Genomic DNA, 15,727 nt, shown 5'->3' with positions numbered 1-15,727 from the left:
AGGGAAGCAGGAGGTGGTTGATTGGGGGGCAGGGGGAGGGGAGATGGCTTATGGAAATTTGGGGGGGCCAAGAAAGGAGAAATCATTTAAAATATAAATAAAGAATATACCTAATTAAAAAAAAGAAAAAGAAAAAAATGTTACACTCTACTATTCTTGGGGCTTTGAAAACTTGAACTAGTTCAACATTTCTCAGACATCTTAACATATTTAAAAATGAAATGCAGGATAGTTAGATGCCTCAGCTTGCCTCCAAGCTTGACAAACTTGAGTTCAAACTCTGGAACCCACAGAGTAAAAAGAAAGAACTGAAGTCCGCAGCTCTTTACATGCACATCATCATCACCATTTCCATCATCATCATCAATCTTCTCATAGTCACGCATACTCTGAATTAGTAGACATTAAAATAATGTAATAGCTGCATAACTAAGGGTCAGTGTTGTTAGCTAGCTTTCATATACTGAAGGGTACTTGACTGTATTATTACTTTACTATAAAAGGAATAATATAAATGAATAAAATGAAATGTAAATGTTACCTCTAATGTCAACAAACTTGGCTGCTAATTGCTTTTAGCTAGATGGTTTATAAATTGTTGAGTTTCTGGTAATAATGATTATGTGGATATTTTCCCAAAAATTCTATTGTCCTTATGTTTTGCAGAAAAAAATGAAAAAACTTGTTTATATGGGTAAACTTAAGGAGAAGGAGTCCTTTGGTGAGATCAGCATTCTTCTTCAAGCTCCCTTCACATGCACAATTATTACTGGACGAGAAGTAGAGATGGCAGTTATTGAAGATAGAGACATACATGGTAAATGCATGAATGCCATTTAACTCTTGTGCCATTTAATCATAGGGGGTTTTGAAAAGTGAAGGGACATTTTTTTTTTATTTTAAGCCTAGCTTTTTTTTTGTTGTTTTTTTTTTATTAGATATATTTTTTATTTACATTTCAAATGATTTCCCCTTTTCTAGCCCCCTCTCCCTGAAAGTCCCATAAGCCCCCTTTTCTCCCCCTGTCCTCCCACCCACCCCTTCCCACTTCCCCGTTCTGGTTTTGCCCTATACTTCTTCACTGAGTCTTTCTAGAACAAGGGGCCACTCCTCCTTTCTTCTTGTACCTCATTTGATGTATGGATTATGTTTGGGGTATTCCAGTTTTCTAGGTTAATATCCACTTATTAGTGAGTGCATACCATGAGTCACCTTTTGAGTCTGGGTTACCAAACTTAGTATGATGTTTTCTAGCTCCATCCATTTGCCTAAGAATTTCATGAATTCATTGTTTCTAATGGCTGAATAGTACTCCATTGTGTAGATATACCACATTTTTTGCATCCACTCTTCTGTTGAGGGATACCTGGGTTCTTTCCAGCATCTGGCAATTATAAACAGGGCTGCTATGAACATAGTAGAGCATGTATCCTTATTACATGGTGGAGAATCCTCTGGGTATATGCCCAGGAGTGGTATAGCAGGATCTTCTGGAAGTGAGGTGCCCAGTTTTCGGAGGAACCGCTAGACTGATTTCCAGAGTGGTTGTACCAATTTGCAACCCCACCAGCAGTGGAGGAGTGTTCCTCTTTCTCCACATCCTCTCCAACACCTGCTGTCTCCTGAATTTTTAATCTTAGCCATTCTGACTGGCATAAGGTGAATTCTCAGGGTTGTTTTGATTTGCATTTCCCTAATGACTAATGAAGTTGAGCATTTTTTAAGATGCTTCTCAGCCATCCGAAGTTCTTCAGGTGAGAATTCCCTGTTTAACTCTGTACCCCATTTTTAATAGGGTTGTTTGGTTTTCTGGAGTCTAACTTCTTAAGTTCTTTATATATATTGGATATTAGCCCTCTCCGAAAACTTGAGACATCCAAGTGAGTGTAGATATGTATACATCATAGTGGCGAGAGATAGATTAGATTGGAAATGGATATATAGTAGATAGATGTGCCCCTTACACTTTTCTGATTCCATTTTTCTACTTTCAGCTTATGGAATTTACTATCCTTCTTGATAATTCACTGTTAAATGTAGCAGTCCTGGTTTTACAGTATAATTTATACTATATTTAAGGTGTTTCTTTGATGAGTTTGAATCAGGCAAAATATGTGCAATGCTAATGTACAAAAAGACCCAAACACATATTCATGCATATACAAACATAGGCAGCATACACACATGCATAGATATATACTCACATGCCAAAACACATGAATGCATATGCATATATACACACACATATACACACATCCAAATTTTGCAATATTTAAGTCAAATATTGAAATTTTAGGGCTCTAGTAATAATAACAGAATAATGATGCTATCACAGATTAAGACATGCAATTGCATATAAGCAGAAATGAATAGTGGCTAAGCCATTACTTGGTATAATTCTAAGTGCTACTTGGTATAATTCTAAGTGCTTCTCTGTACATTAAGTTAAAGAATGCCACGTACTATCAAATAATATAATAGGAGACATTTTTGGACATTAAGGTTGGTGACAAGATTTTCTTAAACTACCTCAATGGACCAGAATTCTTGGATTCCAAATTTTTTAGGATATAAATCTCCTAGAGAATGTACAATACATACTTGCTAAAACTTCATTCAAATGAAAAGGCTAATCCAATCTCTGGTCTGTTTTTAAAATGTGTGGTGTTTGAAGTGGTATTTGTTAACTTTCTTCATACTGATATTATTCAAATACAACTCTCTTGAAATTAAATATCACTTAACATCACCAACTATGAATTAAAACAATAATTTCTTCAGTATTTGGCATGTTTTTCCTTTCACTAATAATATTAAGTGCACATTAGATATCCTTTTATTTAAATAAAGATTTCACACATTACTATCATTCAGGGCTTTACAGAGAAACAAAACCAACTGAATATTTATGTATGTAAAGGAGATTCACTGGGAAGTTTCTTATTTGGAACCAGGAGTTCATGAAGCCACAAGTAGTTCTTTTTGCAAAAGCCAGAGGTGTTAATCAGTTTATAGACTGAGGCCTGAGAGTAAGGGAAGTTGTTGGTGAAACTAATTTTGCCCTGGTCTGAGACTAAAGATCTGAAAGGTTTTGTGTGTGTGTGTGTGTGTGTGTGTGTGTGTGTGTGTGTGTGTGTTTGCATGCACACACATATGCATACACCTCTACATGTAGTGAGGAAATTTAGTAAGTTTTGGGTTATGAATATTTGATAATCTTTTTCTTTAGTGGTTAGAAAAACAATGTTCCAGAATAAGGAGGCATGTAGAAATTAGAGATACTGAAGGAGAGAGAGTTCATACTTTATCTATTTTTGTAGCGCTACTAATTCATTGTATAATTGTATTTTATCTTTTCACATTGATGACTGTGAGTTTTCCTTGCTCTGTCTTCTACTTCAGATACTAATCACTTTTAATGACATCCTTATAACACATACCTGAAAAGGTTTTTCGTCATATATCTGAAATTGCATAGCCCCATCAAACTGACATAAAATTCATCATCAAACACGTGAATGTGTTTTTTTTCAAGCATTTATTAGAATCTTTTTTGCCACCCGGCAGCCCAAATTTAAATAGATGGTATGTTATAGAGATGAAATTGTTCATGTGCATGCTATTCATCTTCTAAAATTTATTCTGCAGTTCATTTATTTTAAGACTGATTTCACAAGGTTACTGTCAAGCTAGTTTCTTGATTCATTAGTCTCTAGGGAGAATTACAATTAGAAACTATATTTTCCCAAAATTTATAAGGCAACAGAATAATGAGTTTATTGTAGAATATATTTATATTTCCACATTGTAAGTATTTTATGTTTTGTTTCAAGGGAATAAAAATACATTTAAAAAGCAAAAGTAGTTCTAGGAAATTAATGCATGGTTGAGTTTAATGAAAGGAATATATTTATACATGAAAAGGGGACTTTATAGTTTGTGTATATGTCTGTTTGTGCGTGGAGGTAGAGGACATACATGGTGTTGTGGATGGAATCTAGGGCTTTTCAACATAGTGTTTTTGCACTGAGACACTTTTCATCAAAAAATGCTTATTTAAAATTAGTGTTTTAAATTCAATTTCATATAGACTCTACATATACAATGTGTATTGTGATTACTCTCCTATCTTCTTCCAAATCCTGCCAATATCACAACCTTAGTATGACTCTCTGACATTTTTATGTCTTTTGTTCTTTGGACCATTAAGTTTACCCACTGCCATCCTCACATCTGTGGTTTGTAACTGTCAATTGAAGGCTAGTGATCTCACCAGTGGGAGACTCCTTGATCTCCAACATTTATCAATACCCAAAAGGTACAAAGGAAATGGTAGGGATCTGTGAACCACTCCCTTACACATGACTGACTCTTCACAGGTACAGGTTAATGCAGGTCCGGTACAGAAAAATTTAAGTTGCTAAGAGACTTGATTGTAATGGCTGTGTCATGCCCAGAAAAGAGTATTTCACCATACTTCTCCCTTTTATTCATCTCCTATATTTTTGTCCTGTCTTCTAAAAAATTCTCTGAGCCTTAGAGAGGTTATATTATATATATATAATCAGTTCTTTATATTATAGCCTGACGACAGCTTCATCTCCCTTCACTTCTTCCTGTCCCTCCCCTCACTACCCCTCTTCCTCAGATACCCTCCTAATACCAGATTTCCCCTCAAAAAAATAAAGTAACCAACCAGTTATCTCGAGGATATCCACTGCAAATGGCCTAACAAGATTCAATAAAACTAGGCACAGAGTCTCATACTGAGACTGGTTAAAGTAACCCAGTAATACGGAAAGGATTCATAGCACAGACAAAAGGGTGAGAGATGACCCCCTCTCTCACTGTTAGGATTCCCATAAGACCACCATGCTACACAACAATAAGGTATATGCAGATGATTTAGCTCAAACCATACAGGGTTCATGTTTATTGTTTCAGTCTCTTTATTAAATTTATTTTTTCATTTTATTTTTTTATTATTTTCTATATTATTTGTTTATATTCCAAATGATTTCCTTTTTCCCAGTTCCCTCCTCCACATAAGTCCCATAAGCCCCCTTCCCTCTGCCTGTTCCCCAGTCAACCCTTCAATTTCTCTGTTTTAGTAATCCCCTACATTGCTGCATCAAACCTTTCCAGGACCAGGGCCCTCTGCTTCCTTCTTCTTGGTAATGATTTGATATGTGAGTGGTATCTTGGGTATTCAGAGCTTCTGGGCTAAAATCCACTTATCAGTGAGTATATTCCATGTGTATTCTTTTGTGATTGGGTTGCCTCACTTAGGTTGATATTCTCTAGTTCCAACCATTTGCCTAAGAATTTCATGAATTCATTGTTTTTAATTGCTGAGTAGTATTCCATTGTGTAAATATTCCACATTTTCTATATGAAGCCACAATTACGCTGATACCAAAACCACACAAAGATCCAACAAAGAAAGAGAACTTCAAACCAATTTCCATTATGAATATCAATGCAAAAATACTCAATAAAATTCTTGCCAACCGAATCCAAGAACACATCAAAATGATCATTCACTATGACCAAGTAGGCTTCATCCCAGAGATGCAGGGATGGTTCAATATACAGAAATCCATCTTTGTTTCAGTCTCTTTGAGGCATGTTTGTTCTGCTTAGTTGACTCTATGGACCATGTTCTTTTATTGTCCTTTATGAGCCCTATAATCTTTTCTCTCCCTTTCCATTGGAGATTCTCCTGGCTCTGCTTAGTGTGTGTCTATGGGTCTATTCATCTGCTCCCACTGAGTCCAGAGGATGCCTCTCTGATGACATTTGGGTTAGAATTCAATCTATTAGTATAGTAGAATATCATTAGGAGTTAGTTCATTGACTTTTTTGGCAATAATATTTGGGTCCATTCTTGGTTTCTGGGATGTCTTGCATCTGGTTTCTGAGCTCCAGGCCAGGTGTGGGCTACCTCTCCTTGATGAGAGCTCCAATTTTGACTAGTCATTGGTTGGGCACTCTCACAAGTTCTGCTCCACTATTACTCCAGAACATATTGCAGAGAAAAGCAGATTGTAGGTTGAAGGTTTTGTGGCTTAGTAGACCTCCCAGTCCCTTTTCTCAGAGTCTTGATTAGTTACATGAGGTAGCCAGTTTGTACTCTGTATCCTCATTAGTAAGAGACTTCCTAGAATTACTACCTTAGATTTCAGGGAATTTCTACTGCACTAGTTTCTACATTGCTGCACATACGACCTCCAATTCCTGCTGTCTCTTTCAATATTCTCTTTCTCCATCTCTTCCAATCCCATTCCCCATGCCTCCTATTCCTGTGTCCTCCTGCTTCCCAGTACACTTGCAAAATCCATTCTATTTTCCCTTTGCAAAGAGATCCATTCACTAAGAATAGGCACTCAGTGCTATGAAGTTGCCTCTTACCACAACCTTGATTGTGTTGCATAAGTTTGGATATGTTAGGTTTCCATTTTCATTCATTCATAATACTTTTTGAATTTCTGTCTAGACACATTGGTTTTCAGTAGAAAGTTGCTCATTTTCCATAACTTTGTAGACTTTCTGTTCTTTCTGTTGTTAATATTCAGTTTTAATACATGGTAGTCAGATAGGATGCTGGATATGATTTAACTTTCTTGTATCTGTTGAGCCTTGCCTCATGTCCAAGTCTGTGGTCAATTTTGAAGAATGTTCCATGAGATTCTGAGAAGCAGATCAATTCTTTTGTGTTTGGGTAAAATGGTATGTAAATATCGGTTAGGTTTATTTGATTTATGATGTCGTATAGTTTCTCTGTTTAGCAATAGATTGGATGACCTATCTATTGCCACAGGTGGAATATCACCACGTGAAGACCAATATGTGATTCAAATGGTCGTGATGTTTCTTTGACAAACTTTGGTGTCCTGGTGTTTGTGCATAAATCCTTAGAATTTCAATATTTTTTAGTTAATTTTCCCTTTGATGAGTATATAGTGTCCTTCTCTATCTCTTTTGGTTAGTTTTGGTTTAAAGTCTATTTTTTTTTCATTTTTTTCATGGTTGTATCAGGTTACTTTTGGAGTTCATTTGAATTGAATACCTTTTCCATACTTTTGCTCTGAACTGATATCTATCTGGTTGCTGATATCCAGTCTTTTCCTTACTGGGTATGTGTTCTGGCTCTAGGTTTTTCTTGCTGTCTTGGCTTCTTAGAAGACTGTGGTGGCTGTGGGTTATCTAGTAGAGAATATATTTGAGATCCTGCCAGGTGTGGCTACTGTGGGTCCTGGGTAGATTGTGTTTCTACATGTTGGAAATAGGGATGGGTTAGACTAGTGGGACTGAGAGGGTTCATAGGAGAGAAGTAAGCTGAGTTTGCCCCTCATATTTGTATAAACTCCTGGGAAGGCATGCAGAGGGAAAGAAGAGGACACATCAGGTATTCTGCTACAATTTGGTGAGTAGTAAAAATGTTTCTCTGGTCATTAGTAATTGGGAGGTTTCCCTGGAATGTCTGTCTATGGGATTTGATGGATGAGACAAAGGGATGAGGTGAGTGGTAGCATAAGTCTGTAGGAGATCTTCTGAGAATGGGGGCAAAGGAAGGTGAGATCAAGGCAGTTGGTCTGCTTCAAAGCTAGAGATTGGAATTAAAGGGCAGGAGGAACAAATGAACATTGTCTAGCTGCATCCTTGATGTGAGATGACCAGCAGGTACCAAGGAAGTGCCTAGCCTTCAGTTATTCTTGAAAACCAGAGCACCTATACATTTATAGAACTGTTATTACCAACAGAATGCTCACCTATTAAATCTAACAGTAGCATTTGTCTTTGGGTATAAACACAATTTTAAGATGCCAAGTTGATATGGCACCAAATTAACAAATTAAAACAACAGTAGTAATTCCCTCTACCTAGGATCTATGAATTCAGTGCCATGGGTTTTGAAACGAGAAACAGTACCAGACATAAATTTTCTTCTGTGCAGGGACAGAAATCCAGTCAGAGTGATTGGTTGGCTACATTGGTAACAGACAGGCTACTGTTACACTAGTGGACCAGAAGGATACTCTTAATTTGTTCTTGCTTTAAACAGTTCAACGTAACTTTAGAAGCTTACACAGTACTCAAAGTTGGTAAGTCAGATTCCTAGAAAGCATAAATAGGTGTTATTCTTTTTTTTTTTTATTTATTTATTTATTTATTTTTTTTGTCTTTTTTTTTATTTGATATAATTTATTTACATTTCAAATGATTTCCCCTTTTCTAGCCCCCCCCCTCCCCGAAAGTCCCGTAAGCCCCCTTCTCTTCCCCTGTCCTCCCCCCCACCCCTTCCCAGTTCCCCGTTCTGGTTTTGCCAAATACTGTTTCACTGAGTCTTTCCAGAACCAGGGACCACTCCTGCTTTCTTCTTGTATCTCATTTGATGTGTGGATTATGTTTTGGGTATTCCAGTTTTCTAGGTTAATAACCACTTATTAGTGAGTGCATACCATGATTCACCTTTTGAGTCTGGGTTACCTCACTTAGTATGATGTTCTCTAGCTCCATCCATTTGCCTAAGAATTTCATGAATTCATTGTTTCTAATGGCTGAATAGTACTCCATTGTGTAGATATACCACATTTTTTGTATCCACTCTTCTGTTGAGGGATACCTGGGTTCTTTCCAGCATCTGGCAATTATAAATAGGGCTGCTATGAACATAGTAGAGCATGTATCCTTATTACATGGTGGGGAATCCTCTGGGTATATGCCCAGGAGTGGTATAGCAGGATCTTCTGGAAGTGAAGTGCCCAGTTTTCGGAGGAACCGCCAGACTGCTTTCCAGAGTGGTTGTACCAATTTGCAACCCCACCAGCAGTGGAGGAGTGTTCCTCTTTCTCCGCACCCTCTCCAACACCTGCTGTCTCCTGAATTTTTAATCTTAGCCATTCTGACTGGTGTAAGATGAAATCTTAGGGTTGTTTTGATTTGCATTTCCCTAATGACTAATGAAGTGGAGCATTTTTTAAGATGCTTCTCCGCCATCCGAAGTTCTTCAGGTGAGAATTCTTTGTTTAACTCTGTACCCCATTTTTTAATAGGGTTGTTCGGTTTTCTGGAGTCTAACTTCTTGAGTTCTTTATATATATTGGATATTAGCCCTCTATCTGATGTAGGATTGGTGAAGATCTTTTCCCAATTTGTTGGTTGCCGATCTGTCCTCTTGATGGTGTCCTTTGCCTTACAGAAACTCTGTAACCTTATGAGGTCCCATTTGTCAATTCTTGCTCTTAGAGCATACGCTATTGGTGTTCTGTTCAGAAACTTTCTCCCTGTACCGATGTCCTCAAGGGTCTTCCCCAGTTTCTTTTCTATTAGCTTCAGAGTGTCTGGCTTTATGTGGAGGTCCTTGATCCATTTGGATTTGAGCTTAGTACAAGGAGACAAGGATGGATCAATTCGCATTCTTCTGCATGCTGACCTCCAGTTGAACCAGCACCATTTGTTGAAAAGGCTATCTTTTTTCCATTGGATGTTTTCAGCCTCTTTGTCGAGGATCAAGTGGCCATAGGTGTGTGGGTTCATTTCTGGATCTTCAATCCTGTTCCATTGATCCTCCTGCCTGTCACTGTACCAATACCATGCAGTTTTTAACACTATTGCTCTGTAGTATTGCTTGAGGTCAGGGATACTGATTCCCCCAGATTTTCTTTTGTTGCTGAGAATAGTTTTAGCTATCCTGGGTTTTTTGTTGTTCCAGATGAATTTGATAATTGCTCTTTCTAACTCTGTGAAGAATTGAGTTGGGATTTTGATGGGTATTGCATTGAATCTGTATAGTGCTTTAGGCAAAATGGCCATTTTAACTATATTGATTCTACCGATCCATGAGCATGGGAGGTTTTCCCATTTTTTGAGGTCTTCTTCCATTTCCTTCTTCAGAGTCTTGAAGTTCTTGCCATACAGATCTTTCGTATGTTTGGTAAGAGTCACCCCAAGATACTTTATACTGTTTGTGGCTATTGTGAAGGGGGTCATTTCCCTAATTTCTTTCTCAGCCTGCTTATCCTTTGAGTATAGGAAGGCCACTGATTTGCTTGAGTTGATTTTGTAACCTGCCACTTTGCTGAAGTTGTTTATCAGCTGTAGGAGCTCTCTAGTGGAGTTCTTTGGGTCACTTAGGTAGACGATCATGTCGTCTGCAAATAATGATAGTTTGACTTCCTCCTTTCCAATTTGTATCCCTTTGACCTCCTTATGTTGTCGAATTGCCCGAACTAGTACCTCAAGTACAATATTGAAAAGATAAGGAGAAAGGGGGCAGCCTTGTCTGGTCCCTGATTTCAGTGGGATTGCTTCAAGTTTCTCTCCGTTTAGTTTGATGCTGGCTACCGGTTTGCTGTATATTGCTTTTACTATGTTTAGGTATGGGCCTTGAATTCCTGTTCTCTCCAAGACTTTAAGCATGAAAGGATGCTGAATTTTGTCAAATGCTTTTTCAGCATCCAATGAAATGACCATGTGGTTTTGTTCTTTGAGTTTGTTTATGTAGTGGATTGTATTGATGGATTTCCGTATATTGAACCAACCCTGCATTCCCGGGATAAAGCCTACTTGATCATGGTGGATGATCGTTTTGATGTGTTCTTGGATTCGGTTGGCAAGAATTTTGTTGAGTATTTTTGCATCGATGTTCATAAGGGAAATTGGTCTGAAGTTCTCTTTCTTTGTTGGATCTTTGTGTTATTCTTATTCTTCATAAAAGTAAAACAACATATTGGTCATATGTATCTCTCTCACATTTACGCTGGAGAAGTGTCCTTTTCCAACATCATTAAAGTCAGAAAATGGCCCCTATTTTGTTTGATGTTTCTCAGATTAGGTCACTGTAAACCACTGGATTCTGATCTACCCAATTACCCTTCCTCTCAGTTATGAAGAAATTTCCTCTCCTTTGACTTTTGAAGATTTGGTTCTTCATAACTAATTTGAAAAATGAAAGTGCACTTCATTACATGAGCTGCTATAGCTACCAAGCTGAGTATTTTAATCTACCTTCTGACTATGTATACTGAGTCAGACAGTATTGTACATGTTTTTATTTCAAGACTTACAACTACAGAAAACAAGATCAATTTAATGTCCTTTTATAAAGCAAATCTGGATTATAGATGTGATAAATGACTTAATCCTTTTTCTCCAATAATCTAAGGGAAACACCAATAGTTGATTTCTATTAAGACATAATAGCATAGAACAAACCTTATGAAGAACTATCGATTGTATCAATGAGAGGACTCTCAAAAGACTTACAAGATTTCTACTTTGATTAAATGTCTGAGGAAAACTGTCTAAGGAAGTATAAATCTGTTATAAACTGAATGATGTATGAAAACAGCCGGTTTTCTTACATTTTATATCACAGATGAGTATTACAAAGACAAATCTATAGAAAACAGGTATATATTGAACAGGAGAAATTATTATGCTCAGTTTAACAATCACTCGACAAAATGAATAACGAACTGGCAACCTATGTCAACTCTGTCACTTCCCACTTCTTATCTGAGTGACCAACAGGTTTTCCTTTCTGAAGGTAAAAAACTAAAACACATATTTATATTATAATTTATAGCTAGCTATGCAATTATTTCTTCTGTGGCACATTGTTTTGTCAGGTAAAAGCAAATTGTTTCATATTGCCCTTTCAGTGAAACAAACCATCTTATTTTTTGGTAGACTCACTTGCAGGTGACAATATTTTTGTTATTATCTAGGGTTGGTTTATTTCTCAATCATTTTGAAGGTAATGTTTGTTAGATTTAGAAGTCTTAGCTGACATGCTCTGGCCATATATTTTCAGCATGCTCTCTCTCTCTCTCTCTCTCTCTCTCTCTCTCTCTCTCTCTCTCTCTCTCTCCTCTCTCTCTGTCTCTCTCTGTCTCTCTCTCTCTCTGCCTTCTTTCTACCTCCGTACAGAATAAAGCTTCTTGATAAACAATATTATTTCTTAACTTTTCCACATGATGGGTCACTTTCTTCTCGTTACCTCAATGCTCGTGTATTGCACCCTGATACCTGACAATACATGTATTGTCTACTTGTGGATCTATTTAGTTTATTTGACTTGAAGTTCAATGAGTTTTCTATTTTGTAGCTGAATAAGTCCATGATATTTTAGATATTTTCATTTATGATCTCTGATTATCACTGGAGATGTTGGACATTCTTTTTTATTAAATATATTCTTTATTTACATTTCATATGTTATTCCCACTCCCAGTTTCTCCCCCTCCCAGAAAACCCTTATCCCATTCCCTTTCCCTCTGCTTCTATGAGGATATTACTCCAGTCAACCCACTCCCACCTACCTTCCCCCAGTTTCCCTAGCTAGAGCATCTATCAAGCCTTCATAGGACCAAGGACTTTGCCTCCCATTGATGCCTGGCAAGGCATTCTTTTCCTACAAGTGCAGCTGGAGCCATGTGTACCCCTTGGTTGATGGCTTTGTCCCTGGGAGCTCTGGGGGGTCTGATTGGTTGATAATGTTGTTCTTCCTATTAGGTTGCAAATTCCTTCAGCTCCTTCAGTCCTTTAAGTCCTCTGTTGTAGACCCCACACTCAGTCCAATGGTTGGCTGCTAGCATCTGCCTTTGTATTTATAAGGGTCTGACAGGGACTCTCAGACAACAGCCATATCAAGCTCCTTTCACAAGCATTTCTTGGCATCCACAATAGTGTCAGAGTTTGGTGACTGTTTATAGGATGAATCCCCTTAGGACGGTCTCTGGATGACCTTTCATTCAGTCTTTGCTCTACACTTCATCTCCATAATTGCTCCTGTGAGTATTTTCTTCCCTTTATCAGAAAAACTGAAGCACATATACTTTGGCTTTCCTTCTTCTTTAGCTTCATGTGGTCTGTGAATTGTATCTTTTTTATTCTGAGCTTTAGGGATAATATCCACAAATCAATGAGTGCATACCATGTGTGTTCTTTTGTGAGTGGGTTACCTCACTCAGGATGGTATTTTCTAGTTCCACCAGTTTTCCAAAGAATTTCACGAATTGTTTTTAATAGCTGAGTAGTAGTACTCCATTGTGTAAATATACCACATTTTCTATATCCACTCCTCTGTTGAAAGACATCTGAATTCTTTCTAGCTTCTGGCTATTATAAATAAGGCTGCTATACACATAGTAGAGCATATATCCTTATAATATGTTGGAGCATCTTGGGTATATGCCCAGAGACATTCCTTATAGTATTATTCATATATTTTCTGATTTTCAGATACTTTCAAAAAGTCTGAGGTAGACTTTAACTTCAATAAACAATATCAATTTATTAAATACTATATTAAAAAACCATACTAGATTTTATAAGCGTAGATGATAGTGAAAATAGTTAATCATGTAATTCCTTTGTGAACCAAAAATTTTGTCTACAAATTAAGTGGTTTTTCTTTATTTTTTTTTTTTACTTTTAAGAAATGGTTTCTTAAATTTAATGATTTTTTTCCCATAGAGATCACTCAAATCCCTAAACTTTTATGTAGTAAAGTTTTTAATATTCTTTCCTTTCCTTTCCTTTCCTTTCCTTTCCTTTCCTTTCCTTTCCTTTCCTTTCCTTTCCTTTCCTTTCCTTTCCTTTCCTTTCCTTTCCTTTCCTTTCCATTTTTGTCTTTCCTTTCCTTTCCTTTCCTTCGTTTTCTTTCCTGTTTTTTAAAAATTTATTTTTGGAGACAGAAATATTTCCATGTAGTCCTGGCTGTCTTGGAATGTATTACGCAGATTGAGCAGGGCTTACCTTGAATTCACAAAGTGTATCTTGCCTCTACCTTCAGAGTGCTGAGATTAAAAGCATGCACCATTATACCTAGTTTCATTCTTAACATTTTAAATTCAATCACTAGATATGGAAAGTTTTCCTTAGATTTGTGGAACATGTTTTCTCTTTTTGAAAAATATTTATTTCATAGATGGTGGATAGATTCAAATATTCTGTGGTTATGAATTTTATAATTATCTAAACCATTTCATAGATGCATAGGGTCCAGACCAAGTGACTCTGATTTTCTCTTTAATAGAATCAGCTTTCTTTTCTCTTTTGCTTGTTTTTGCTTTTAGTCTTCCTTGCTTTATTTTCCCTTTCTACTCTTCCTCTTTTTTATTCTCCCTTCCCTTCCTTTTCTTCTCCTTGTCTTTCTCATTCTTTTTTTCTGTTTTGTATCATATTTGCTATGTGGTCAAATCTATGCTCAAATACCGAGTCACCCACCCTGACTCAAGGTCACCTAGTCTCAGGCTATCAAGAACTGGGATTACTTGTTTCAGCCATCACATATAGCTAGAAAGCAAAATTTTTTTAAGGAAATATGTAAAGTTGTTTATTTTTCATTTCCCTTGTTTACATTTTCATGAATTTAGTTAATTCATGAAATTTAATTATAATCATATGTTTATCATACATCAGATTCTTTACTGCAGATATATTATCATTTTAAAGCTTTGCTTTGTCAATGGCCTGGCTGAATGGATTATCCTACCAATAAAAGCATAGTTTATACATTTTAAAATGAAAATGAAGGTTTTAAGTGTCTCATAATTTTCTTTCAAGATAAAACAAGTAACATGTAAAAGTATATCTCCCCTAAAATTATGAGTAATGTCCAATAACGCTTTACCAACCCTGAATCATGCGAGTACTAAATCGATGGATTTAGGTGAAGCTAATAACAACACAGGTGTTATTGAATTAGATAACTGGCCTTGATTGTCAATACCATAGTTTGAAATATTGTTCCACAGAACTTTGCTTTAACAAATTATTGCAAGCAAAGGTCTTAGCGATTGTATTACTTATGCAAATATGAAACATCTTAGTGCAATAATTAGTTCAAATGTAATTCCTAATTATGGATGATCTTGATTCTTCAACCTTGGAATTATAATGCCTTAATCAGGTTTATTTTAGGCAAGGAATTTTAGCTGATAATTTATATAAAGCTATGGCTACTGTGTTTTGAGTTAGAAAATGCGTTGATGCTCTATAATTATAATTATAGAAAGTACATAATAAAAATATCAGCTAATAATAAATTTTCACACTATAATCAGACTGTCTTGCTAGTTAAACAAACATAAAATTAATCAGTCATCAAAATTAAAGCAATCTCAAGGGTGATAAAATTCCTTTATTTTTAAAATTTAATTTTTGACTAATTTAACATAAAATTTTAGTTCAAGTTTCTATGTAAAAGAAACTTTATTAAAACTAAAAGCACACATTGCACCTAACACAATAATTGTGGGTGACTTCAACACTGCACTTTCCTCAATGGACCGATCAGGAAAACAGAAACTAAACAGGGACACAATGAAACTAATTGAAGCTTTGGACCAATTAGATTTAACAGATATATATAGAACATTCTATCCTAAAACAAAAGAATATACCTTTTTCTCAGCACCTCATGGTACCTTCTCCAAAATCGACCATATAATTGGTCACAAGACAGACCTCAACAAATATAAGAAGATCGAACTAATCCCATGCCTCCTATCTGATCACTATGGAGTAAAAGTGGTCTTCAATAGCAACAGAAACAACAGAAAGCCCACATACACGTGGAAACTGAACAATACTCTACTCAATGATACCTTGGTCAAGGAAGAAATAAAGAAAGAAATTAAAGACTTTTTAGAACACAATGAAAATGAAAACACAACATACCCAAATCTATGGGACACAATGAAAGCAGTGCTAAGAG

At 36.3% G+C, this 15,727-nt stretch overlaps 1 protein-coding gene across 1 annotated transcript in view; it reads left to right on the top strand.

Moving 5' to 3' along the window:
* The window catches only part of Cnbd1 (cyclic nucleotide binding domain containing 1), a 347,578-nt gene that overhangs the window by 261,655 nt on the left and 70,196 nt on the right, over positions 1-15,727 (top strand). The window contains exon 10 of the mRNA XM_052175437.1: positions 667-823. Coding sequence (XP_052031397.1) covers positions 667-823 — 157 coding nt within the window. The remainder of the gene's footprint in view (positions 1-666; positions 824-15,727) is intronic.

Source organism: Apodemus sylvaticus, chromosome 3 (genome assembly GCF_947179515.1).
Source record: "Apodemus sylvaticus chromosome 3, mApoSyl1.1, whole genome shotgun sequence".
In the NCBI taxonomy this organism is placed as follows: Eukaryota; Metazoa; Chordata; class Mammalia; order Rodentia; family Muridae; genus Apodemus; species Apodemus sylvaticus.
This window is presented reverse-complemented; position numbering and strand designations above follow the sequence as displayed.